The following is a 27,308-nucleotide window of genomic DNA, read 5'->3' as shown; positions in this document are numbered from 1 at the left end:
TCCAGGTTGAGGAGCACCTTATTCCTGACAGCCATCAGGCTATTAAACATTACAACCTCCAAATAAGCTCTAAACTACATATACTTGGGGGCATTGGTATTGCATTTTTGCACTATTATTGATTGTTTTTGTATTTATATTTTTATATATATATATATATATTCATTTTTATCAATATCGATATCTATATAATCGGTGGGCCAAAGGGCCTGTTTCCAAGCTGTATCTCTAGACTAAGCTATGCTAAGCTAAGCTAAACTAAACTAAAGTTGGCAATCTGCAGTCACCAACAAGCATGCCTCTACAGTGCCAATGGACTTCTATATCATTATTTTAAAGTTTAATTCTCCCTAATTTTAAATTATTACTCACAAAGACAGGATTAACCATTTGTGTTAAAAAATGCTGCCTTCTGGTGAAAAATTTCAGTTGTAGAATTGGACCAGATCTTGGCAAATGTTGGCAGTTACGAATGGAATGGCTGGCATTTAGCCATGGAATACACAGCGTGTCACATAGTTCCATGAATGAATGAATGAATAAGTTTATTGGCCAAGTATGCATATACAAGGAATGTGCCTTGGTGCTCCGCTCACAAATTACAACACAAACATACAGTTAACAATTAAGAATAAAGACATCAAAACAATAAGGATACACCATTACGGTCTAAACATGTGGGTGAAAATAAACCAGAGCAAAAAAGAGACTACAGACTTTGGTTTTTGAGTAGAACTATCACTTGTGGAAAAAAGCTGTTTTTATGTCTGGCTGTGGCTGCTTTGACAGTCCGGAGTCGCCTTCCCGAGGGAAGTGCTTCGAAGAGTTTGTGGCCAGGGTGAGAGGGGTCAGAGATAATCTTGCCCACTTGCTTCCTGGCCCTTGCAGTGTACAGTTCGTCAATGGGGGGAAGGTTGCAGCCAACAACCTTCTCAGCTGTGCGAACGATCCGTTGCAGCCTCCGGACGTCGTGCTTGGTGGCCGAGCCAAACCAGACCATGATGGAGAAGGTGAGGATGGACTCAATGATAGCAGTATAGAATTGGACCATCATTGCCTGTGGCAGATTGTGTTTCCTCAGTTGCCGCAGGAAGTACATCCTCTGTTGGGCTTTTTTGACTGTGGAGTCGATGGTGGCCCCCCATTTAAGGTCCCTGGAGATGATGGTTCCAAGGAACTTAAATGACTCCACAGATGTGACTGTGGTGTTGTTGATGGTGAGTGGGGGGAGGGGAGGGGGATCTCTTTGAAAGTCTACAATTAGTTCCACTGTCTTGAGAGCATTGAGCTCCAGGTTGTTGCGATGGCACCAGGACGCCAGCTGTGTCACTTCCCCTCTCTAGGCAGATTCCTCCCCATCCTGGATCAGTCCAATCAGGGTTGTGTCATCCGCAAACTTGAAGAGCTTGACAGAAGAGTCTGTGGAGGTGCAGCCGTTGGTGTAGAGAGAGTAAAGGAGAGGGGAGAGTACGCAGCCTTGCGGTGCCCCTATGCTGAGGGTCCGCGGGTTCGAGATGTGCTTTCCCAGCCTCTCATGCTACTTCCTGTCTGTCAGGAAGTTGATGATCCACTGACAGAGGGGTTCAGGCACAGACAGCTGGAAGTGTTTGTAGTGTAGTCTTGATTTTGAGTCTCACAGAATGACTCCAGAATGCACTGTTAAACACAGAGGGCCCCGCTCAGATCTGAAATAACCAAATCTGTCAGTTCCCTCTGCTCGCCGTCACTGAGATGCCCCTTCATTCCTGTCAGGTATTGCCCCTTGGTTCCTGTGAGACCCTTAACCCTCCAACAGAACATAAAGGCAAGGGCTTAACCTGAAATAATTTGGGGCAATTTTTCTTAGATTTGCAAAAGTTCACTGAAACCTGACACTCAAAAGAGTCCTTCAAATGCCTTGGCGCACGTCTCTCCAACTCTGGATTCTATGAGGTGTCTTCAGCCCAGTAGCGAATTATTAAGAGAGTAAAGACACAAAATGTCGGAGTACCTCAGCGGGTCAGGCAGCATCCCTGGAGAACATGGATAGGTGACGTTTTGGGTTGGGACCCTTCGTCAGATCCTTTGAATTATTAGAAAAGAACTTTTGGGATTTCATGCCTTTTGTATGAAAAGAAATCGGGAAATAACTGTCAATCCCATGGGCTAATTATGACGCATCAAGACAGTTTAGTTTAGTGTACAGATACAGTGTGGAAACAGGCCCTTCGGCCCACAGAGTCAATGCTGACCAACGATCACCTGTACACTAGTTCTTTCCTACACCCCAGCAATAATTTACAGAAACCAATTAATCTACAAACCTGCACACCTTTGGATTTTGTAGGAAACCAGAGCACCCAGAGAAAACCCACGTGGTCACAGGGAGAGGGTACAAACTCCATACAGAGAGCACCCGTAGTCAGTATCAATCCCAGGTCTCCGACCCTGTAAGGTGGCAACCTCTAATGCTGCGCCACCGTGCCTCCCCAAACCACTGTCGATAGATACAACAACATTATCCCAAAAATCGTTTGTGGTTATAGAAACAAATTTTTGCAAAATCTTTCATTGGAATCCACCCAGTGCAACTCCATGTGCATTTTGGATGCAAGTTTATTTTGCCTAAAGTAAAAACACTTCCCCTAATGCGCCAGATCTATTTTGTTATTTGAAATGTTAAATCACATCTTATTTATTATTGCTTCCCTCCTTCAGACCTAGTCTACTACGCGTTCAAAATAAAAGACTTAAAATCAATAGCTAGATGAAATAAGGCACTCCTGCAATTATGGGAGCAAGACATAAGTGCCACAAGGAATCAGCAAAGTTGCCAACATTTCATGATCATTTGTTTAAGGGGATTGAGCAAGTGCAGCTTCACACTTCTGACAAATACACTTGAATGAATCTTTCTTTTAATCTATCTATTTAAATCAGATTTCCACTCGCCTTTACTTCTGGTTTTACATTTTCGGTAATTGCACAAAAGATTCAAGAATCTAAATAAAGGTGCAAACAAGTAAAATTGAAGTATATGTAAAAATGAATTTAAGTAGTTCTTGTGTTTTTTTTAAGCTGTAACTAATGTTTTTGAAGCCTTTGGAATCCGGGATTTATCTTTTTAATCGTTGTGATAAATCTTGTCCTAATCCTATAAATTGGTGTGACATATGGTAAAATTGTTATTTTTGGATGATGCTTATCAGCACTTAGCCAGAAGTTTCAATACAAGGGCGGCACAGTGGTGCAACAGTAGAGTTGCTGCCTTACAGCGCCAGAGACCTGGGTTTGATCCTGATCACAGGTGCTGTCTGTATGGAGTTTGTACATTCTCCCACTGACCGCGTGGGTTTTCTCCGGGTGCTCTGGTTTCTTCCCACACTCCAAAGACGTACAGGTTTGTCGGTTAATTTGGCTTTGGTAAAGATTGTAAATTGACACTGGACAGTAGGATAGTGCTTGTGTACGGGGATCGCTGGTCGGCGTGGACTCAGTAGGCCGAAGGCCCTAGTTTTCACACTGTATGTCCAAATCCAAACTAAAGTGAGCTAATTACAATTGGGTATGATTAATCTTGCAATTTGAAGTAACTATTGCAAGCACTTAATGAAACAAAGAAGCTAGTTTCAATGAGGTACCGTTGGAATAATGGGTCTTTGACACATAAAATCCCCCAAATTTCTAATGAAATGGTGTTGATGTTGATTATTGTAAGCATGCAAGATCTTAGTGTCTTCTCATTTTTGTCTTTTGTATGTTGGCAGTTGCAGTAGAAGCAAGCTTGCTGAGAAAGTTATTGTAATTTAACCAAAGCAAAGTTCCAGAGATCCCCTCGATGGAAAATGATTAATGAACAGAATGAAAATTATCTGCTGACATGAGAAAGTGATCAATCTTCTCTTCAGCCAAGATTTAATGCTTGCATTAAGCCCCTCAGGCGACAGAGGGACAATAAAATAGCTAACCAATTTTAGTTCTCAATTAAGAAGCTAACATCGACTTCCTTGCTATTGATTCTTGATACAAAATGAGAATAGTTTGGGAAGTTAAAACGTAACCACTTTTTAGTACACTGCACATCATTGTTACTCTCGACTTGTTCAATTAGATAAAGCAGGATAGATATGGCAAAATTAAAATGTTTAGTCTTGAAGCCACACTTGAGGCATGTACATTTTTCTGCATCTATTCTTGATTTTCATAAGTTCTAGGAGCAGAATTAGGCCATTCAGCCCATCAAGTCTACTCCACCAATCAATCATGCCCGATCTATCTTTCCCTCTCAACCCCATTCTACTGCTTTCTCCCCATAATCCCCGACACCTGTACTAATCAAGAATCTAGCTATCTCTGCCTTAAACATATCAATCAAGTTGGCCTCTACAGCCATCTGTGGCAGTGTATTCCACAGATTCACCACCCTCTGACTAAAGAAATTGCTTCTCATCTCCTTTCTAAAGGTATGACCTTTTATTCTGAGGCTGTGGCTTCTGGTCCTAGACTCTCCCACTGGTGGAAACATCCACTCCACCTTCCCTCTCTCCAGGCCTTTCACTACTCGGTAAGTTTCAACGAGGTCCCCCCTCATCCTTCTAAACTCCAGCAAGTACAGGCCCAGTGCATTCAAACGCTCATGATATGTTAACCCAATCATTCCTGGGATCATTCTCGTAAAACAATTTTCTTTAAAACAACACAATAAAATTCCTGAAACAACATTTATTCGCTTTGATAATGAAAAAAACCCAATTCATAAATTTCTGGCATAACTGTTTCAAACTCATCAGTGAGCCAACAAATTGTTTTGTCGATTTAGGTTACTAACAGAATATTGTGGGGATTTCCTGGAATAAAGGTAACGGGGAAATTTGAGATTCTAATTTATATAAGACTTTAGTTTCATTCCGCTCTCAGCGCAAAACTATAAAGGACATGATCTATGTTAAATATGCTAAGAAAGAAAGACTTGCTGTCTTAATACACTTTTCACATTGTTATGGAGCATCTAAGAGTCTGTGATGTAATTTGTAATTGCTGTTGTCATTCAAGAAACGCAGCAGTTAATAGCGCACAGCAAACTAATAATGCCCAGATGTCTGTTTTTCTGTGGTGCTAATTCAAATAATAATATCAGGGATAACTTTCCTGGTTAGAAAACAAACATGTTTCAAGTGTGTTTGACATGGAGACACATTTGATTTCTAACTTTATCCAGTTTGAATAACACAACTTTGACCGAAATCATTAACTCTGTTTCTCTCTCCACAGATGCTGTCCAACCTTCTGTGCATTGGCTAATGTACTGATGTAGTAACAGAGTGGACATGGAGAGGATATTTCCACTCGTGGGCGAGTCTGGGTGCTGAGGGCACAGCCTCAGAATAAAAGGAAGGAGATGAGGAGGAATTTCTTTAGTCAGAGGGTGGTGAATCTGTAGAATTCACAGCTGTGGATGCCGTTATAGGGCATTTTTAATGTGGAGATTGACAGATACTTAATGAGTAAGGGTATCAAGGGTTAGGGGGAAAAAAGGCAGGAGCATGGAGTTGAGAAGAAAAGATGGATCAGCCATGATTGAATGGCAGAATCAACTCAATGGGCCGAATGGTCTCCTTCTACTGCTATTAATTATGAACTTAAAAAAATTCACCAACTGTAAATAATTGTGCTCATCATTGAATTTATTAATACACCAACAGATTATTGTTATCGAAATCTTCGCTGGTGGAAGAGTTTAATATTTACTGCCTCCCAAGTGTAATTGGCTAAATTATAACATTTGTTTAAGTTTGCTTCATTGTTTAAAATCAAACCTCATTTAAGGGGCACGATAACAAACCACCTATGTCTGCCAAGGCCCACTGGACCTCCTGGTTGCTAACCATTTTAACTCCCCTTCCCATTCCCACACGGATCTTTCTGTCTTGGGCTTCCTCCATTGCCAGAGTGAGGCCACACGCAAAATGGAAGGACTGCACCTCATATTCCGTTTGGATAGCTTACAACCCAACGGTATGAATGTTGAATTCTCCAATTTCAGGTAACTTCTAATAACTATATCCACCCCCCCCCCCCTTTTTCTTCCCTCACACCCTCCCCTCTCTCTCCTCCCAATTCCCTTCTGTACTCCCACCTATTTTGCCCTTCATTTCCACTGCCCCCCCCCCCGCAGCTTCACAATCCGCAACTCTTCAAACCTGTCTCGTACCTATTGTTCTTATCTCTGATCTTTGTTCCAATCATCTGCCTGTCATAAAATCCCCCTCACCTGCATCGTCCCATTACCTACCACGCCTTGTCCTTCCTGCCTCTCCATTTCTCAGGTGATCTTCCCCCCCCCCTACAATCAGTCTGAAGAAGGGTCTCGACCCGAAATGTCACCTATCCATGTTCTCTTGAGATGCTGCTTAACTGGCCGAGTTACTCCAGCACTTTGTGCCCTTTTGTGGATTAACCACCAACTGCACTTCTTTGTTTCTGCATATGCATCTTACTGGAATCTGCTTTCAAAGTGTATTTAAGAACCATTGGGCAGACTTGACCACGTCACAATAAATGGAATAAGTCCAGTGGATAATAAGTATCCATTGTTATTTTACTGCCACTTATTGCTCCATTACACATCCCCATTAACTTCCTGAACTCGATTATTATCTGTTTACTCGGTTATAGACACAATATTGTAAAGACTAATAATATAACAACGCAAAACAAGTTTAGGTTTGGGTTTATTATTGTCACGTGCACCGACGTATAGTGAAAAGCCTTGTTTTGCATGTTATCTAAAACAAATCCATGTTCTCATGAGTCATAAGAGCATATCAATATTTATGGCATGTGTAGGAGATAATCTAATGATGAAATAACTTTGTTGCAGTGGCAATAGAAAATTTCTCTATGGTTTGATTAATCACTCTTCGGGACAAAGGAAAATTTTCACACAGAATTATCTTTTCAGAGATATCGTTTCCTGTATCTAGTTAACTAGCTATGATAATAGGTGATACATTAATTCGGTATTATTTGCATGAATTGCAGTGGATAGCAGAAGTTGGCAACCTATATATCGTCAGGTGAAGGTCTCCAAAATGGGCTGAAAATGTGAAAGCCATAAGCAAAGAAACATTCCTGTATAATTCAGATGCAAGGAACTGCAGATATGGTTTACAATTTTTAAAAAAACACAAAGTGCTGGAGTAATGCAGCAGGCCAGGCAGCATCTCTGGAGAACATGGATAGGTGATGTTTTGGGTTGGGACCCTTCAGAATGGTTGTGGAGGGTGGAGGGGCAGGAATGAAAGCTGGGAGAGAGGAAGGGCAGGAGAAAGCCTTGTAGTTAATGGGTTGATATAGAGCAGTTCAGTGGCATAGTGGTAGGCTTGCTGCCTTACAGCACTAAAGACCAGAGTTCAATCCTGCCAATGGGTGCTGTCTGTATGGAGTTTGTACGTTCTCACTGTGACCACGTGGGTTTTCTCTCGGTGCTCCAGCTTCCACCCACACTCCAAGGTTGTAGGTTCATTCGCTTCTGTAAATTGTAAATTGTCCCCAGTATATAGGATAGTGCTAGAAAACTGGGTGATCGCTGGTCAGCACAGACTCGCTGGGCCGAAGGGCCTGTTTTGACTTTGTATATCTGAAATCTAAAGTCTAAAGTTGAGGGGGGAAATTTTGATAAGAAGATAGTGGACAAAGGCCAGAGATGAAAAGACAGAAGGTGTGAGACAATAGAATGGAAGAGGTACAAATTGTGAAGCTGGAAGAAGGAATGTAGGTGGAAGGGGAGGAGGAGGGGAGGAGGAGGGGAGAAATAGGTGCGAGTCCAGGTAGAGCAGAGGGGAGAGGGGGTGGGATGAATGGGGGATGATTTGTTTGGATAACAGTTTATGGTTGCGTTCTTGATAAATTGAACAGATTCCCTGTTATATTATTCATACCCTAATTCTAGATCTATCACTGCAACATGTAAGATTGCTACATTAAAATGGAAAACAACAATGACATGCTTCCCATCATTTGAAACACCTCACTACAACTCTGCCATGCATACTGTCATGGTGCTATTTTAGAATGGGCAAAACTACAGACTAAATATTGCTCATAACAATTCACATTTATGCAAAGCCTTTATTCTGGCAAAAACATTCGAAGGAGCGTTCGTATTACAAAACTTGACACTGGAATACATATCAGGGTAGACAACCAACCATTTTCTTACCAAGAAATATTCTCTCTTCTTGGATTTCTTCTCCCCTCTGTTATCAGGCTTCTGAATGGTCCTTCCATCAGCCAGGGTACTGTCCAATTCACGTCTAAGCTGTTGTGGATATTGGACTTTGTCTATGGAATTGATACACTATGATGCTGAGAACTATATTCTCCACTTTATATCTTTCCCTTTGCTCTACCTATTGTAATTTTTGGGTTGTTTGTATTTACATACAGTATTATCAGACCTGATTGCATAGCATGCAAAACAAACCTTTTCACTGTACCTCAAGCACACGTGACAATGCCTCAACTTCTGAAGAAGATTATGGAGATTTGCTATGTCAGAGAATACTCTCTTGAACTTCTACAGGTGTACAGTAGAGAGCATATTGACTGGTTGCATCACAGCCTGGTTCAGCAACTTGAACGCCCAGGAGTGAAGAAAATTGCAAAAAGTGGTGAACACTGCCCAGTCCATACTGACCTCCCCACCATTGAAGGGATCTACAGGAGTCGCTGCCTCAAAACAGGTAGTCAGGTTTACGATAGATCCACACCACCCTAGCCGCTCTCATTTCACTGCCATTATGAAGAAAATATAGGAGCCTAAAAACTGTAACATCCAGGTTCAGGAACAGCTTGTCCCCCACAGCCATCAGACTATTAAACACAACAACCTCCAAATAAGGTCTGAACTACATAGGCGTGTGTGTGTGTGTGTATTATATAATATATATACACACACACATATACACACACAGAACTTGTTTCCGTTTATCACATTGTTTACAGGATGCTATGTTTACATATTCTGTTGTGCTGCTGCAAGTAAGAATTCATTGTTGACCCTTCTTAAGACATAGAAAGGACCGAGTCCCATCAACACTTACACACAAAATGTTGCGGATTATAAAACGTAATGAAGGTGTACGACGCTACATGTTGGTCGTGTAATTATAGTTGTGTGTTTAGACTTCTACGAAGGTCACCACTTTGTTGTGGTGAAGGGGCCTGTGTGTGCCCAAGATCCTGAGAGCTAAACCGTCAGGAGCTGCCAGGGTCACCCACGGTGAGCAGGTCGAGGGGGAGCTTTCAGACAAAACAAGGCCCAAGAAGACGACGTTACAGTGAAACCAGGAGAGGCTGGAGGCTGGGTGGCAGTGGGGAGAGACTCCCAACTGTGGTGGAAATCCATGCCACAGGAGCCGGCTCTGTCTCTGTTAATGACCGTGTAGTGGGTGTCCGTGCACAAGACTCCCCACGTTAAAGGATGCCACGCACATGCGTCCACTTTGAGGTGAAGTCTACGGCTCCAGGAATGGCCTTTTCAACCACCTCAAGACCCACAGACATAGACCCACCAGGAAGAGAACCATACTCGCCACTTCAAGTCATCGCTGGTGATGAAGTTTCAAATAGAAAAACAAAATAAAGAACTCATTTCCATCACTTACCAATTAGGTTTGTTATTTGCTTGGCTTATTCTTCCCCGATCAATCTCTGTAACATTTAGTTTTTGCAAGCTGTGGGAAACGCAAAATGGAACCAGGGCATCTGGATTCAAGTAAATGGAGAGAATTACTTAAGTGCAGCTGATTCCATTGAAAAATTATGAAATTAGCAGCACCAGATTTGAATAAGGAGGTATAATTTAGTTTGGAGATACTGCATGGACACTGCTCTTTTGGCCCAAACTGTCCACACCGACCAACGATCCATGTACACACCTCACACCAGGGACAATTTACAACCTTTACTGCAGCCAATTAACTGTCAAACCTGTACGTCCTTGGAGAGTGAGCAGAAACTGGAGCACCTGGGGAAAACCCACATGGTCACAGGATGAACGTACAAACTCCGTACAGACAGCACCCGTTGTTAGGATTGAACCAGGGTCTCTGGCACAGCAACTCTACTGCCGCACCACCCAGTGCCGCCCTGACTTAAAGTTAAAATGGGAAATTTATTACCAAATGAAAGAGAAATAAAGAATATTAAAGGAAAATAAAGATACGGAAAATGAACTTTCAATCTCAGATAGAACTTGGAGTTTGTACAAATGTATTTTCAGAGCCAAAGAGAGTTTCTTTCTGGTAATAATTACATTTACCACATTCATAGTTGTCAACATATCCCTTTGTCTGAAGTTGTGGTGGTGATTACATGCAAAGAACAGAGAGTGCCATAACATTTGCTGTTGTTTTGGCTACAATTTTTTGACCAACATATCAACCAGCTTCTTAAGAAAGCATGTGTTAGACAAAAAAAAGTTATATTGCTGAAACAAAATGAACACATTTCAGCTTACTTGGAAATGCATTACTGCTTTAGGCTTTGGACTTTAGAGATACAGAGTGGAAACTGGCCCTTCGGCCCACTGAGTTTGCGCCGACCAGCAATCACCCTGAACACTGACACGATCCTACACAAGGGACAATCTTTTGTACGACTTACCAAAGCCAATTAACCTATAAACCTGTACATCTTTGGAGTGTGGGTGGAAACCAGAGCACCCGGACAAAACCCACATGGTCCCAGGGAGAACGTACAAACCCCATACAGACAACACCCATAGAAAGGATTGAATGCATGTCGCTGGCGCTCTAAGGCAGCAAATCTACTGCTGCGCCACTGTGCAGCCCTGCTCACTACAGGACTTGCACACTGCCATACTAAATGGAGGATTGCCCTAGTTTGCTTGAAAATAGCCCAAACTAGAGGATAACCACATTTGAATGAAGGTCAGGAGCACTCACAAACTACATTTTACAATGATCGCAATAATCAACATTGAAATAAGATAATCAACACTCAACTCCATTTTAATGAAACCATTCCATGGTTTTATGTTGTTAAGAGGATGACATACTCATGTCGGCACTTTATAAAAAAACTGGTGGTTCAACGAGATGCTGCAAGGCTGGAACAGTGACACGGAGGTAGAGTTGTTGTCTTTCAGCGCCAAAGGCCCAGGTTCAATCCTGACTACAGGTGCTGATGGTACGGAGTTTGCACATTCTCCCTGTGACCTGTGAGCTTCCTCCAGGTGCTCCGGTTTCCACCCACATCCAGGTTTGTAAATTAATGGACTTCAGTAAAATTGTAAGTTGGCCCCAGTGTGTAGAATAATGCAGCTGGCTGCGGACTCGGTGGCCCGAAGGCCCCGTTTCCTCGCCGTATCTCTAAAGTGTAAACACACTCAAATTTGAGACAATATCTGCACAAATTTGTTCATCTACTCATTCAAATTCCTGCCTTTGTCATTGTTGGAAGCAATCCGTAAGCATATGAAGCTATCAATTATATTAATACAATACAATACTATGGTACCGCTGCACCATAGAAAGCATCCTAACAGCTCTTCAGCGGGTAGTCCATAGAGCTCAGAGGACTATCGGAACACAGCTACCAGCCTTGGAGGGCATCTACAACACACAATGCCTCAGAAAAGCCACCAGCATCCACAAAGACTCTTCACACCCCTGCAACAGTCTGTTCGAACTTCTATCATCAGGCAGACGATACAAGGCCTTCTACGCCCGCACCTCCAGCCAGGAACAGCTTCATCCCCAGGGCCATAGCTGCTATGAACCGGTCCTGCTGAGCCGGATGGTCACATCGCACAGTGAACTGGCACAGATCTACTTGCACTTTATTCAGTTTTAAAACTGTTCTAATTTGTTTCATTGGGTTGTTTAAATTAATACTGACTAGCTAATTGATTTATTGCATCGTATGGGAGGCGCATTCCCAATCTTGTTGTACCTCTCTACAATGACAATAAAGATATATTGTATTGTATTGTATTAATGACAGAGGAAGTTGAACGATTCTGTGATAATATACTGTATATGAAGTGAAACGACGTTGAACTGACAACTGCTGTAGTGTAGAGGAGACTTGAGGAACTAAATTCTAGATTCTATAGCCATTTCATCACCCATTTCAAATGGACACCTAATATAGTTCTCAAAACTCCCTTTCTAATTATAGATCGAGATAAGAATCAAGTATAAAACTTTATTTGCCTTAAGAGCTCTCTTATTTAGTTTGATTTCAACTTTAAATATCAATTAACATTACTCAGACCAACCTTATAATGGATTCGGAGTTTAATACATCTAAGACAGCATGTGGTACATTATTAAATTCAGTTTTCCAAATATTTAGAGAAACTTGATAAAATTATTTAAAATAAAATATTTATCAGCATTTTGATCTATCTATACATTCCAAGAAGACAAGAAGGGGATTCAAACAACAGAGACCCAATTCTAAAACATGTACTGTGATTTAACAGATAAAATGGGATGCATTATTCAAAAGTGCCACAAAGGAAAGTAAATGTAATTTTTGATAATTATATGCTACTTGAGATAATTGGTTTGGATAAAGCTTTGTATAAAATATTCCTATAAACAAGGAGTGTTTTGCCACAACGCTGTGTGGCATTTGTAATGCCAAAAAATATTTAACTACACAGGAAACAGAGAGAATACTTCAAAGGAAGTCAATTTTGATATTCATTTTTGAAAGACCACACAAGAAACTTTTTCTTCATTATTATTTTCTAAAACATGAAGGCATAAAAGGAAAATATGGAATATTACAGATTTTAAAATCATTGCACTAATTCTAGTCACCCCCATTACAGGAAAGATGTGGAGGCATAAGGAGCAAAATTAGGCCATTCTGCCCATCGAGTCTACTCCACCATTCAATCTTGGCTGATCTATCTTTCCCTCTCAACCCCATTCTCCTGCCTTCTCGTCATAACCCCCAAATTAATCAAAAATCTATCAATTCTACAGATTCACCTCCATCCGACTAAAGAAATTCCTCCCCATCTCCTTTCTAAAGGTATATCCTGTTATTCTGAGGCAATCACCTCTGGTCCTTCACTCTCCCACTAGTGGAAACATCCTCTCCACATCCACTCAATCTGAGCCTTTCACTATTCGGTAAAGTTTCTAAACTCCAGCTACCTGGATTAGAGAACATTAGCTACAAAGAGAGTTTGGACAAACATGGATTGTTTTCTCTGGAGTGTCGGAGGCTAAGGCGAGAGCTGATAGAGGTATCGAGAGGGTGGACAGTCAGAACCTTTTTCCAAGGATAGAAATGTAAAAGACATGTTAAATTTTGCGCCTCTCACCTTCAGACCATGTCTTCTAGAGGGGCAAAATTTAAAGGAGATGCGTGGGGCACATATTTTATAGAGAGAGTCATGGGTGTCTAGATCACAGTGCCAGGGGCAGCAGTGGAGACAGATACACAGTGCCATTTAAGAACCTTTTAGATAGGCACATGGATTTGCAAGGAATGAAGGGAAAGGATTCAAGTGCAGACTGATGAGATTATTTTTTCTTTGCACCATAGTTGGCATGGACATTGCGGGCAGAAGGGCCTGTTCCTGTGCTGTACTGTTCTATGCTGCATGCTCTATGTTCAGAGTTAAAGAAACAAAATCTACTGTTATTCAGGAGAAGGGAGAGGGGAGTGAATTATAGAGCCTGTTCCTAATTATTCTTAAATAAAGAAATCATTGTTTGTGGAGGAATAAATTAGAAATTAAATGGCATGTTGTGCCCCATCCATCAGTGTAGCAGAAGATACAATTGCAATTATAAACAAATTATGATTAAAAATGAATGTTTCCTTTGAATAACTGAGATATGGAATAGACTGCCATCTAGTGCATTAAATACCGATTCAGTTAAATTGTTATGCGAGGAGAATGGATCGATTTTCGATCCTGCAAAAGGCATTGCAACTTGATGAATTGGGATTAAATAAAATAACTATTTAAGCACAAAAAGCTGGAGTAGTCTCAAGAAGGGTTTCGACCCGAAAACTCACACATTCCTTCTCTCCAGAGATGCTGCCTGACCCGCTGAGTTATTTCAGCTTCTTGTGTCTATCTTCGGTTTAAAACAGCATCTGCAGTTCTTTCTTACAAATAATTATTTAGATTGGATTCAGAAACAGGACATGGTAGATTGGTGGGTTAAGACTGTGGATTTATCTAGACTTGCGTTTCCCTGTTTGGGGGTTGCTCCTCCCCTGTTTAAACGCTTCAGCCACATCAAAAGGGCCAGGTGGGGAGCCCGCTTCAATGCCTGCATAGATGATCGGACACACGCCCAGAAATGACACACTCTTAAATTTGCCACTCCCCCCTCCCCAACCCAAAGCGAGACAAGACAACAGAATATATCAGAGAATGTTAACACAAAATGTGATGCTGTTGTAAAATAATACAATGCATTCAAGAGAGAACTAGATAGAGCTCTTAAGGGAGTCAGGGGGTATGGGGAGAAGGCAGTAACGGGGTACTGTTTGAGAATGATCAGCCATGATCACATTGAATGGTGGTGAAGGCTCGAAGGGCTGAATGGCCTACTCCTGCACCTATTGTCTATTGCCTATTGTCTAATACATCACCTTCTTTCGCTGCACTGGTAAAGACTCTCAATCCTGCAAGTCAGGCACCTGTGGACAGTCAGAACCTTTTTCCAATTAATTAATTAGAATCGTTAAAAACATTAGCGACGTAGAGGTGCTAGTTTCCGACGAGCACGGTGATGGCCGCACCACACATCTCTGTCCTCCACACTCAACTGACAAGCTCCTGTTTTGTCTCTGCATATGCATCTTCCATCAACGTGGGCTTCTTCCATCAAGAAGGTCTTCTTCTCCAGGAAGCCCTTCTTGCTCAAGTCCATACTCCGCCACCTCCAGTTTAAATTCCATTTGGAATATTTTGGAGGACTAAGAACCAAGAACGTCTTCAGCATCGTCTTGCTTGGTCGTCCCGGGTTCCGTCTTCCATGGATGGGTTCCGTCTTCCATGGGTGAGTTCCCACAGCACAACCTTGTTTGCTTGTATTACTGGATGGCGGTGGCAATGACCAGCGAGCCTCATTCTTCTCGACCTGATCTTCTCGGTCAGAGGTGGAATCGCCCCATAGAGCTGGGTGTTGGTGATGTGGTCTCTCCAACTGACATTTTGAACTTTTGAGTGTAGATACCACCGAGAGACTTGGACAGTGCTTGAGTGAGAGTCCATGCCTCACACCCGTACAATAATATTGTCCAAGGATGGAAATATCAAAGACTAGAGGGCATAGTGTTACGGTGAGTGGGACTAAGTTTAAAGGAGATGTGCAGGACAGGTTTCTTTATGCAAAGGATGGTAAGTACCTGGTACATGCTGCCGGGGGTGGTGGTGTAGGTAGATATGATAGTGGCATTTAAGGGACTTTTGAATCGATTAATGAATATACAAGGCATGGAAAGATATCGATTATATGCAGACAGATAAGAGTTGTCTTGGTATCATTTTCGGCACAGACATTGTGGGCTGAGCAGCTTTTGCTCCTGTGTGGTACTGTTCCATATTCAATGTAGCAACATCAAACAACTGCACTAATCTTCCTTACTGCCTGAGAAGAGATGAAATAGGGTGACTTTGCAGCTAAAGAAATGAGTGTTCGGTTACAATACCAAACAGCAGAATTTGCTTTTCCAAGTTTCTCCCCTCTAACCCCAAGTTTAGAATCTGTATCTGCTTCCCTCCAATGCAGACTTGGCAGTGCAAGTGAAGGCTTAGATTATGAATGATATGGAGCACATTTATTATAACTTATTAACACATCAGCATATGTTTAGCACATGGCAGTGCTAAAGTTGATAACAGGTTGCTAGCACCTAAATAAAGGCACACCTTTGAACTCATTATTGAAGTGATGTTTCTTTTTGTTACGCATGCATTTTCCAAGCTCGTGTTTAGTTGCAGTCACAATAAAGGAGGAATTCTCTGATACAGAGCCAAACCGTATTCTTATCCTGGATTCACAGCAAATCCAAACATTTATCTATCGCTGTCGTTAATCTTAAATATATTTTACCAATTGGATTGCGGATAAAATTCAAAGCACGCAGCTCCGTTTAACTTTGTATGCAATGCACAGAGTCTCAGAACATCAAAGGGAACATCTTCAAAAAGGTCTGCCAGTTTAAAAAAAATCACAGCACAAATTCTTCGGCAAGTTCAGCTCACGTGTTTGGTGCGTGGCAAAGTACTTGGAACGATCAAATTCAATGCAATGATGGACAATGATTCCTATTATAGGTGGCATGTGACTTGTGCTAGCAATTCCTGCAAACTACCTGGCAAAGGGAAGTGCAGCTTGCCAACGAACGGTAAGCTCATTAAAAATAAATTGCCAGAATTTCCATATATTGCAAAGTATTGAATGACCCTGATATCTGAAACAATATTTCAAATATAAACTTATATGACTAATTTGTTTCACTTTTCAAAATTAATTATAAACAAAAACCCTGTTTAATTAAATATTATGGTTTCAAACAAGACAGTCAAGCTATTAAACTGTAGATGCTGGTTAAAACACAAAAGGACACACAGTGCTGGAGTAACTTGGCAAGTCAGGCAGTATCTCTGGAGAACGTGGATAGGGGTCCCATCTAAAGAGGTCAGCCAGTCTGAAGATGGGCCACGACCGGAAACATCACCTATCCATGTTCTCCAGAGATGCCGCCTGACCTACCGTTACTCCAGCACTTTGTGCCCTTTCAAACCATCAATCTGTATTGTTACAAGGTAGGTTTCTCTTGTTTTATGATTAAATTGCATAATTTCTCTGATATCCAACAAAAAATCATCATTCTGACTTCCCTTATCCCGTTCTCACTACCCAAAAGAGTCACTCCTAATTTCCTAAACATGAGCAATACTAGTGTTAAAAATACTTTCCATCTTGTTGATGACTGATCACTAAATTTGATCCACCCACTAATCTGGGTGTATGCCACAAACTTGCTGATTCCAATCCAAATATTAATCATGGTAGAGCAAGAAGATCTTATCAGTCACATGTTAAATTTAAAAAAATGTTAAACTTCACTCTGACATACTTAAGAAAGATTTTAATGGATGTATATGCCTGGCTACAAGTCTACCATACAAAACCAATCGGACTTCATCAACGCTTCGTTGCTCCACAAAGCTATGGAAGATGTTGTGAACCAATTGTGTTTTTAAACTATTTACAAATACTCCCGAAACTAATGTTCAGCTCGAGTTTGTCGGGTTCCAAGCCGCCTTGCAGCTCTGCTCCAAAACAATGGAAAACTCAAAAAACTGGAGGAACTTAACAGGCCAGGCAGCATTTGTGGAGGGAAATGGACAGATAATGTTTTGGGTCTTAAGTCTGAAGAAGGGTTCAGACCTGAAACGTCACCTTGTTGTCTATTTCCGAATAGACATTTGGTCTATTGCCTAAGATAGACACAAAATGCTGGACTAACTCAATGGGTCAGGCAGCATCTCTGAAGAAAAGGAATAGGTGATGTTTCAGGTCGAGATCCTTCTTCAGCCTGAAAGTCAGGGGAGATGATTCAAAGGTATGGAAAGAACAGATCACAGCCAGCAACGGTGATCAAGGAAAGCTGGAGTCCACAATGGTTCATTGTTGGCTGTGGAGAAGGTGATAATGAGCAGATACAAATAGTGAAACTAAGCAGGACAACCAGGCAAGAAACTGGTTGGATGACTAGCGTGGTGGGTGAGCTACGGAAATAGAGGGAAAGCAAGGGTTATTTGAAGTTAAAGAAATCAACATTCATTCTATTAGGTTGCAAGATGCCCAAGTGAAATATGAATATGTCTATTTCCTTCCGTAGATGCAGCCTGACCCACTGAGTTCTTCCAGCAGTTATTTTTGCTCAAAATTCCAACATCTGCAGTCTCCTTTGTCTACACTGGAAAAAGAACTGATTTTCAGAGGGGAGATGAGAGCAATTGGACAACATTGAGTGAAGCAATTAACTACATCTGCTTATGAGGGGGGAGTCTTTTCGCCAACTGGAGTTATCATTAGCACAATGAAAGAGGATTATGTCTGGTTCAGTCATCAAATGCCCAGAACATTGCTGCAGGAATGCAAGGGAAGAATGCCCCAGGATCAATCTTCATCAATGAACTTATCTTCACATATAAAACAGAGTGGGTAGGTTTACTGATGTATGGGCATTATTACATCTCGAGTTTGAATTTAGTTTATTGTTGCATGTATCGAGGTACAGTGAAAAGCTTTAGTTGCATGCTAACTAGTCACCAGAAAGACAATACATGTTACAATCAGGCCATCCACAGTGTACTGATACATCATAAAGGGAAGAACACAAATAATGTTTAGTGCAAGATAAAGTCCAATCAAAGATAGTCCAAGGGCCTCCAATGAGGTAGATTGTAGCTCAGAACAGCTCTTTGGTTGTTAGTAAGATGGTTCAATTGCCTGATAACAGCTGGAAAGAAACAGTTCCTAAATCTGGAGGTGTGCGTTTTCACAATTCTATACCTTTGGCCGATGGGAAAGGGGAGAAGGGGTGACCGGGTGCGACTTGTCCTTGATTATGCTGGTGGCCTTGTGGAGACAGCGTTAGGTGTAGATGGAGTCAACGGAAGAGAGGTTGGTTTGTGTGATGGTCTGGGCTACGTCCACAAAGCAGCAATTTCATGTGGTCTTGGATGGAGCTGTTCCAAAACTATGTTTCCCAATAAAATGCATTCTACAGCACATCTATTCAAATATTAAAAGTTTTGAACAATATTCAAGTGGGGCTGATAAATAGGAACTAACATTCAGGTGGTAGCAGATGGCCAACAACATGGGAGAGCAGAACAACTTGCCCCTGATCTTTGCATCATACTCATGTAATTAAACAGATGAAGAGGGAGGCCACTTCCTCAATCATGTCCATGCCAGCTTCCAGGGGAGCAATCTTGTTAGTTCGCCTAAAATAGACAAAGTGCTAGAGTAACTCAGCATTTTAGGCAGCATCTCTGGAGAAAAAGGATGGGTGATGTTTAGGGTCTGGACCCTTCTTCAGTCTGAAGAAGAGTCCATCTTTGGTATAAACTTGTATCTGCAGTTCTTTGTTTCTACATTTCCACACTTGTTCTCCTTCTCTCCATTTCCTTGTATCCCTGGAATTTATTTTTCTCTCACACACACACATTGATGCAGGTAGTAAGCTGCTGACCACAGTGCCAGAGAGCCGGATTCAATCCTGACCTCAGGTGCCGTCAGAATGGAGTTTGCACGTTCTCCCTGTGACCACCTGGGTTTCTACAGTTTCCTCCCACATCCCAAAGTAGTGCTGTTTTATTTAGGTTAATCACCCACTGTAAAAGTGTACCTGATGTATATGCAAAAGTGGGAGAACATGGACACACCCATGTGAATGGGTGATCAATGGTCGACGTGGACTCGGTGGAATGAAGGGCTTGTTTCAACGCTGCAAACTGAGCCAAATCTCCCCATTGATTATTTCAACATTAGCCGACCACACTAAAATTAAAATTTTACAGCAGTCAATTAATTACCAGCATGTCTATGGATGCAGGAGTGAACCAGAGCACCCAGAAGAAATTAATGCAGTCAGAGACAGTGTGCAAATTCTGCACAGGCAACACAAGATCAATTCAATGATTCAATTATACTTTTTTGTCACATGTACCCAGGTAGAGTGAAATGCTTTGTTTTGCATACAAGCCAGTAAAATCATGGAGCATAATTTAACCCTGGTACCTGGAGTAAGATGCAGCAGCAATAACAGCTACACCACCCTTTACTAGCATTATCACTGTCAAATCACTTCCTTTCAATCTTCTTGGGATCATCAGTAGCCAAAACACACTAACACTGGTTACAAAGCAACTCAGTGGCAGGGCACTCAGTGTGAATGACATGCGGTCCGACACTCCAAATGCTTTTTTTCATTTACAAGATACAGGCTAAAGCCCACGATGAAATATTCTCCACTCCCTTGGATGAATGCATCCCAAACAATCTTTGAGCATCTCACTGTAACCCAAGACAAAACATTTTGCAGCTCATCCAACACAAACATTCATTCAAAATGCTGGAGTAAATGCCTGACTTTTCGGGTCGAGGCCCTTCCTCAGACTGACGAAGAGTCTCAACCCGCAAAGGGCCAATTCCTTCTCTCCAGAGATGCTGCCTGTCCTGCTGAGTTACTCCAGCATTTTGTGTCAACCTCGGTTAAAAAAAAACAGCATCTGCAGTTCCGACACAAATATTCATTTCCTGCCACTCGTTCACTGAGACTGCAGTGTGCAGATCTACAGGACGCACTGCAGAATAATTTGTCCAGGTTTATTTAAGTAGACTTCATAAATCCCCAACTTCAAATTCTTCAAAAGGAGAGAGGGGGAGTGGGGCAGAGGGCGGGGGTGGGGGGAGTGGGGACCGCACCCACAGGATCGTCAGTTGGAGGAGGGTTGCCCCAGGAGAGGCCCGCAGGAGTGATTTGGACCTAACGGGTCCACTTGGTCTAGTATATTATAAAACTTTTATTGTTGCCGAGTCAAAATTCTGATAACAGCACTGTGGTAGAACCTTCACCAAACATATTCATAAGTTCATAAATTCATGTCATAGGAGCAGAATTAGGCCATTCGCCCCATCAAGTCTACTCTGCCATTCAATCATGGTTGTTCTATCTTTCCCTCAACCCCATTCTCATACCTTCTCCCCATTACACCCTTACTAATTAGGAATCTGTCAATCTCTCCCTTAAAAATATCAATTTTGAAGGCCTCAACAGCCTTCTGTGGCAATGAATTCCACATTCATCACCCTCTGAATAAAGAAATTCTTCCTCGTCTCCTTTCTAAAAGTACGTCCTTTTATTCCGAGACTATGACTATTGCCATGGTTCAAGAAGAGAACACATTACCATCTGCTCAAGGGTAATCAGGCATGGGCATTAACTGCTACATTGTCAGCCTAGGTAAACCACAGGACTGATTAAGGAACAATGTGAAAATGATATAGTGGAAGACCACCTCCTCCTTTGCTCAACCTGACTCAGACTCTCAGATCTTCCAATTTTAGTTACAATTGGCTTTGATGCAAAAGCAAGATCAATGAACTTCAATCCTATCTACATGCGGTACCTGGTGCACTGCATAATGCTGCTGCCTGGGTTCAACAATAACGAAGAGATGTACAGGAAAGAGAGAGAATCTTGCGTCATGGTGTCAGGTCAACAACCTAGCCCTTAATGGCAACAAGATGAGAGTTGTTTGTAGATCCAAGGAAGCGAGTGGGTATCCTCGTCACCAAAGTTGCTGTGGAGATGGTCAACGGCTTCATATCACCAGCAAACTAATTTGATCCCTGCACACTGAGGCAGTGATCAAGAAAGTCTCAGCTGTATTTACATTCATATATATCCGATAAGATTTGGCATGTTCATGAGGATTCTATCGAACTTCCACAGATACACTGTAGAAAACACTCTTGACAGGATGCATCTCAGCCTAGTTATGGGAACTGCTCTCGTCTTGAACAACTGAACCTTCAGAGAGTGGAGAACACAGCCCAGATGTTACTTCCTTCCATCCAGTCCATCCTCTGTGTGTTACGTCAAAAAGTATGGTCGAGGATGCCTGCCATCTCCACCATTCGCTTTTATCTTTTCTAATTTCTGAGAGAAGATATGGGAGCTCGAAACCTTAGACATCCAGACTTCAGAACTGTATCTTTCTCGGTGCTATCTGTTCCCTGAAACAATAATCTCTTTCATACCTCCTTCCCAGATTTCTTGCCATGTACTCCTACTCTGAATCTATCTGTTATTCCATAATTAACCTTTATTTTGCACTATTCAAATTTGCATTTCAATCTTGCACCATTCTGCTGTTTTGCACTTATTGTGGATTTCTTGTTGTATTTATCATTACTATTTGTGCTCTGTTAACTCTGGCAGCTTCATGGAATAGTGTTGCCCCTTAGTGTATATGACAAGAATCTAAATCACAATGTAATGTTTGTTAGTAGATAATAATTGCATCCTATGGTTGCTCAAGATACATTTAGGCACTTCTTTTGACATATGATCAACTTGGTTTTAATCAGTGCTTGTTAATTGGGCATAGATTCAAATAATTGAACTGTTCTTTGGAAGATGAAAGGGGCGTTTACCACATCAGGAATGACCTACTCAGACGGTGGTTGTGGTAGTGATACGAGTTAGGGGGTGGGGGTGGGGGGTTGGCTTTGCCATATTTCTGATAAACAGTAACATTTAATTAACCAGAAACGCCCGTTGGAACAATACTGCCCAGTAGGTTATCGGTATTTGTTTTAGAGCACAGCATATGATCATTAAGGACTCTTTACCATTTCAGGGTAATATTCAGAATGTTGATACTTTGGAACTAATCAGTCTGATAAAAACGAGAAACACAAGGAACTGCAGATGCGGGCATCTTGAGCAAACCACAAAGTACTGGGGGGTCTCTATTTTGAATTTGTGATTTTAAATCGAAATCCGAACCTCCTGTACGTTGTAAGTTCAATTGCTGTTGATTTATTTTTTAAATCTTTCAAATGCAAAACTTTTATGTTAAATTTCAAACACAAAGTGCTGTTAGAACTGAGCGGGTCAGGCAGCATCTGTGGAGAGAATGGACAGACGACGTCTCGGGTCAGAGTAAAGATCCCGTAAGGTCGCCTGCCAACTCCCTCCACAGATGCTGCCTGACCCACTGAGTTCTTCCAGCACTTTGTGTTTGAAATTTAATATAAAAGTTTTGCATTTGAAAGATTAAAAAAACATATTTTTAAAATCAAAATCAATCCAAATTAAAATGTAATTTGATATAAAATTACAAACTCAAATATAGACCCTAAAGGTAGAAACACAAAAACTGGAGATGCAGGTTTATACCAAAGTGCTGGAACAACTCAGCGGGTCAGGCAGCGCCTCTGGAGGAAAAGGATAGGTGACGGTTCGGGACCATTCTTCTGACCCATAAAAAGACGTCAGATCTCAAAGACTTGTCGTAAATGAAAATTCAAATATGCACAGGTGATCGAGGCTGAGTCTGTGTCTGAAGCTGAAAGCGACTGATTGATGAGATGTGCGTGTGGTACCAAACACAATTCCACTGCTGTCTGTAAACTTCCCGGAATTTCAAAGGGTATCCTCAAATATAAATGACAGCTACACACCCTCACTGATCTTTTCAGGCAAGACTCCATCCAGCCTCCTGACGGCCGCGGGCAGATTTATTCGCTCCCGTGCATAGACGCAGCAAATGTTTATTTAGTATGCAAATCGACGATTAAAAAAGTGTAGGCATGGATGAGAAAGTTATAGATCCTTGTCAGACTGAATCATATCATATCATATCATCATCATATATATACAGCCGGAAACAGGCCTTTTCGGCCCACCAAGTCCGTGCCGCCCAGCGATCCCCGTAACATTAACACTATCCTACACCCACTAGGGACAATTTTTACATTTACCCAGCCAATGTACTCAGAGAGAATCCAAACTCTGGCTTGTGTCACTTGAGAGCACATTTGTTCAGTTTTAACTGTAGAGTATATCCGTCTAATTTTCACTGGAGCAAAATGAATTGTTAAATCGATTCGAATTTTAGGATATTTAGTTGTATGGGGAATTTTTTTTGAAAAGCCAAAGTCGTCGCGTTTCCACGCTGCATCTAAGGAAGTTAAAGTTGCTCTGTTAATTACATGATGAAACGTTAGACTTCCGGACCCGAGATCTCTTCCTGGCAGGTGATATCGTTGAACGTATTTGCTATTTCCATTCGTTAATCTTTAGTCGGTGTAATTTATTTGGGATGTCTCGTACTTTTGATCAGCCGGCTGTTTGAGACGCAGTTCGGATGAGACTGCACCTCAAAGGAACCAGTGAAATGTGCTCACTAAGACCATGTGTAGGCAAGCCAGAAGAGTATATTCGCGTCTTTTTGGGGGTATGTTCACTGGAATTTAGAAGAATGAGAGGGGGTCTTATAGAAACATATAACACTCTTAAAGGATCTGACAGGCTAGATGCAGGAAAAAAATTCCCGATGTTGGGGGAGTCCAGAACCTGAGGTCACAGTTTAAGTATAAGGGGGAGGCCATTTAGGACTGAGTTGAGGAAAAAACTTTTTCACCCAGAGAGTTGTGAATTTGGGGAATTCTCTGCCACAGAAGGCATTGGAGGCCAATTCACTGGATATTTTCAAGAGTTAATTTAGCTCTTCGTGCTAAAGGAATCAAGGGATATGGGGGAAAAAAGCAGGAACGGGGTCCTGATTTTAGATAATCAGCCATGATCATATTGAATGGCGGTGCTGGCTCGAAGGGCCGAATGGCCTACTCCTGCACCTGTTTTCAAAGTTTCTATGTTTCTGCACCGAAGCTAGCGCCCGGCCGATGTAGACAAAGACGAGAAAGTAGACACAAAATGCTGGTGTAACTCAACGAGACAGGCAGCATCTCTGGAGAGAAGGAATTGGTGATGTTTCGAGTCGAGACCCTTCTTCAGACCCGTCTCGACCCGAAACGTCACCCGTTCCTTCTCTCCAGAGATGCTACCTGTCCCGGTGAGTTACTCAAGCATTTGATGTCCATCTTCGGCGTAAACCAGCATCTGCAGTTCCTTCTTACATAAGACTAGAAAGTACAGTAACTCTGATTTCTAAGAGATGCAAATATATCCAGTTCAATTATAAAAGGCATGTTTGAGGCACATTTATCGTCACGATGTGATCAGTTTTTCGAAAATAGATTGTCCCAACCAAACAGCGCCAGAGAACCGGTTCGACCCTGACCTCGGCTGCTGCCTGTGGCGTTTACACGTTCTCCCCGTGACCGTGTGGGTTTCCGCAGGGTGCTCCGGTTTCCTCCCACACCCCAAAGGCGTGCGGGCTTGTTCGGTTAACCCGCCTCCGTCAATTGCCCTCAGTGTGTAGGGAGTGAATGAGCACGTTGGATAACTGGTGTGAACAGGTGACGGATGGTCGGCGTAGACTCGGTGGGCCAAGGGGCTTGTTTCCATACTGTATCATCAATCGATTAATGTGATTTAACTATTAGTGACAATAACAACATCAAGGAGACAGGCCCTCGAGTAAAATTGGGAGGATCACTCTCAATGTACGTTTGGGATTTAGATCACTGTTTACAAGTTATGCAAAGAGCCGGATTAATATTCCTGGCAGGTGCAGCGTTAATGTACATTTCTGATGCGCCGTGCATAAACCAAACTTGCCAGTGCGTTGCTGCGGCGTGTTTGTCTTTCATATAAAGTTTCAGCTATTTAAAATTCTAAGCACAGGGCGGAAATTATCCTCCTTTCCCTTTTAACCAACCGACGGCAGCAAGTAATTACTTTTTTTTTTGGATACTATTTTTTTGGGGCGCAGGACAATCGTTTGCCTTCGTGACAATGAGGCAAGTGATGAGCAATTTAATTTTAACAGGAATCTGCTTTGTGGCAACAAGCGGCCACGACTGCGATGTTATTCCACCGTGCAGAGGGTCCATCGGTATATCAAGTTCAGACAAGGGAGAATCTCTCAGTGAATCTCCCAGCAATTCTGCTAGCCGACAGCTACGACACACGGGGGTAGCGTCCCTTCAATACCCTGAATGAGAACATTCTTGTTCTTGAGTTGAGTTCTTGATATGTTCTTGGGCTACTCCAGCATTTTGTGTCTATCTGCATCTGCAGTTCCTTCCTACACACGTTATTTACACATCTTCCTCTAGAACAGTTATTGACTGACTATCAATAATCAGTCAAGGAAGCTTTGCGGCTCATGTATTCAATGTTGATTTCAATGAACACGAATCTAAGTCAGATCTATACGCGAAATAAACCCCCCGCGGGTCATATGAGATTGCTTCTGAACCCTTCGTTCGCTGATGGCTCTGATACGATGATTTTGATCTTAAGAGGATCAAGACCAATATGATTTGCTTGCAGGTCTGTGAAGGGTCTCGACCCGAAACGTTACCCATTCCTTCTCTCCTGAGATGCTGCCTGACCTGCGGAGTTACTCCAGCATTTTGTGAATAAAAACCTTCGATTTGTACCAGCATCTGCAGTTATCTTCTTATACTATATGATTTGCTTGCGACGCGTAATATTTGCAATTCTCGTTGATATGCTAACGCGAGGGGAGAAAAATAAAAGCATAAAACAGGCCAGTCAGTCAGCCCACAATCTTAGTTCTTACTTTTCAAAAGAGCCATCCAAATTGTTGCGCTGTCCACATCTTTGCCCCAGAGCTCTGGACCAGCGCGTTCAATTCTCACCTTGTACCACACCATTATTCAACCTGCTTGTATCCTCGAATCGGTCAGTGTATAAATAGCACTGTGATATATTTGTGCAGTAATTCACACCTCGCCATCATCAAACCTCGTGGCTCGGTTATTAACCTTATATTGGGTACATCACGCAGCCGTCTATATGTAACCTCTCTGAACTCTGCGCGGTTTGGTAGAAGTTATGAATTAGCGTTGTGCGGAATGACTGTCCATTAAGCAAAATTAAAAGCAGCACCTCTCAATTCGCGTCTGTCAACTTCGTAAAATTGGACAGCTATTTTCCCCGACGTGCTACGGGATTTTTGTTTGAACAAGATCTCCGGTGGGGCAGTGGGATAAGCGTGAAACCGACTGGTGGAGGTGGGATAAGAGTGACTGACTGAGAGACAGTTCCACTCGAGTGCGTCGACGGTGCGTGTACTTACAGGTAAGAAGTCAATGGGCTTAGGTTGTCCGGCACGGTTGCAAGCCCGAGTTCTGAGCAATCGACCCACAGCAGAATGCCATCTTCCTCGCAGTGGCACAGAGGTGGGCACGAAGGGCTGGCCGGTGGCTGACTCGAGCACTCGTAGCGAAGGGCAGCGAGGACGAGCAGCGAGCAGAACAAGAACATTCTCCTTGTGGTCTGTCTGATGGCAGCGTGCGTTGTTGGGTCGGCGCGGATGTGTCAGTTTCAGCAACACACATTTGTGGGTGTAAATCTCAGCAACAATTTCACTTCTCCTCTCTTTCCCCACTGCATTTACCTATTGCAGCACAAGGCAAACACACGTTTGTCTTATTGGCTGGCGTCGCGGACTGAAGTTGATGATTGATCGCCAAAGGCGGAGCCACAATTTCTTCAGCACATTCCCGATAGAGAGTTGCCTCGCAAATACTTAATTTATAGTTACGCTCCAACATTTCATTTTCCCTCGT

At 42.2% G+C, this 27,308-nt stretch overlaps 1 protein-coding gene across 1 annotated transcript in view; it reads right to left on the bottom strand.

Moving 5' to 3' along the window:
* LOC144605276 (leucine-rich repeat-containing G-protein coupled receptor 6-like) overlaps positions 1-27,077 on the bottom strand; it is a 254,009-nt gene extending 226,932 nt beyond the window's left edge. The window contains 2 exon segments of the mRNA XM_078420375.1: positions 26,816-27,054; positions 27,057-27,077. Coding sequence (XP_078276501.1) covers positions 26,816-27,054; positions 27,057-27,077 — 260 coding nt within the window.
* Positions 27,078-27,308: the final 231 nt, after the last annotated feature.

The sequence above is a fragment of the Rhinoraja longicauda genome, chromosome 24 (genome assembly GCF_053455715.1).
Source record: "Rhinoraja longicauda isolate Sanriku21f chromosome 24, sRhiLon1.1, whole genome shotgun sequence".
NCBI lineage: Eukaryota > Metazoa > Chordata > Chondrichthyes > Rajiformes > Arhynchobatidae > Rhinoraja > Rhinoraja longicauda.
The sequence above is the reverse complement of the archived record's forward strand: the minus strand, read 5'-3'. Positions and strand labels throughout refer to the sequence as shown.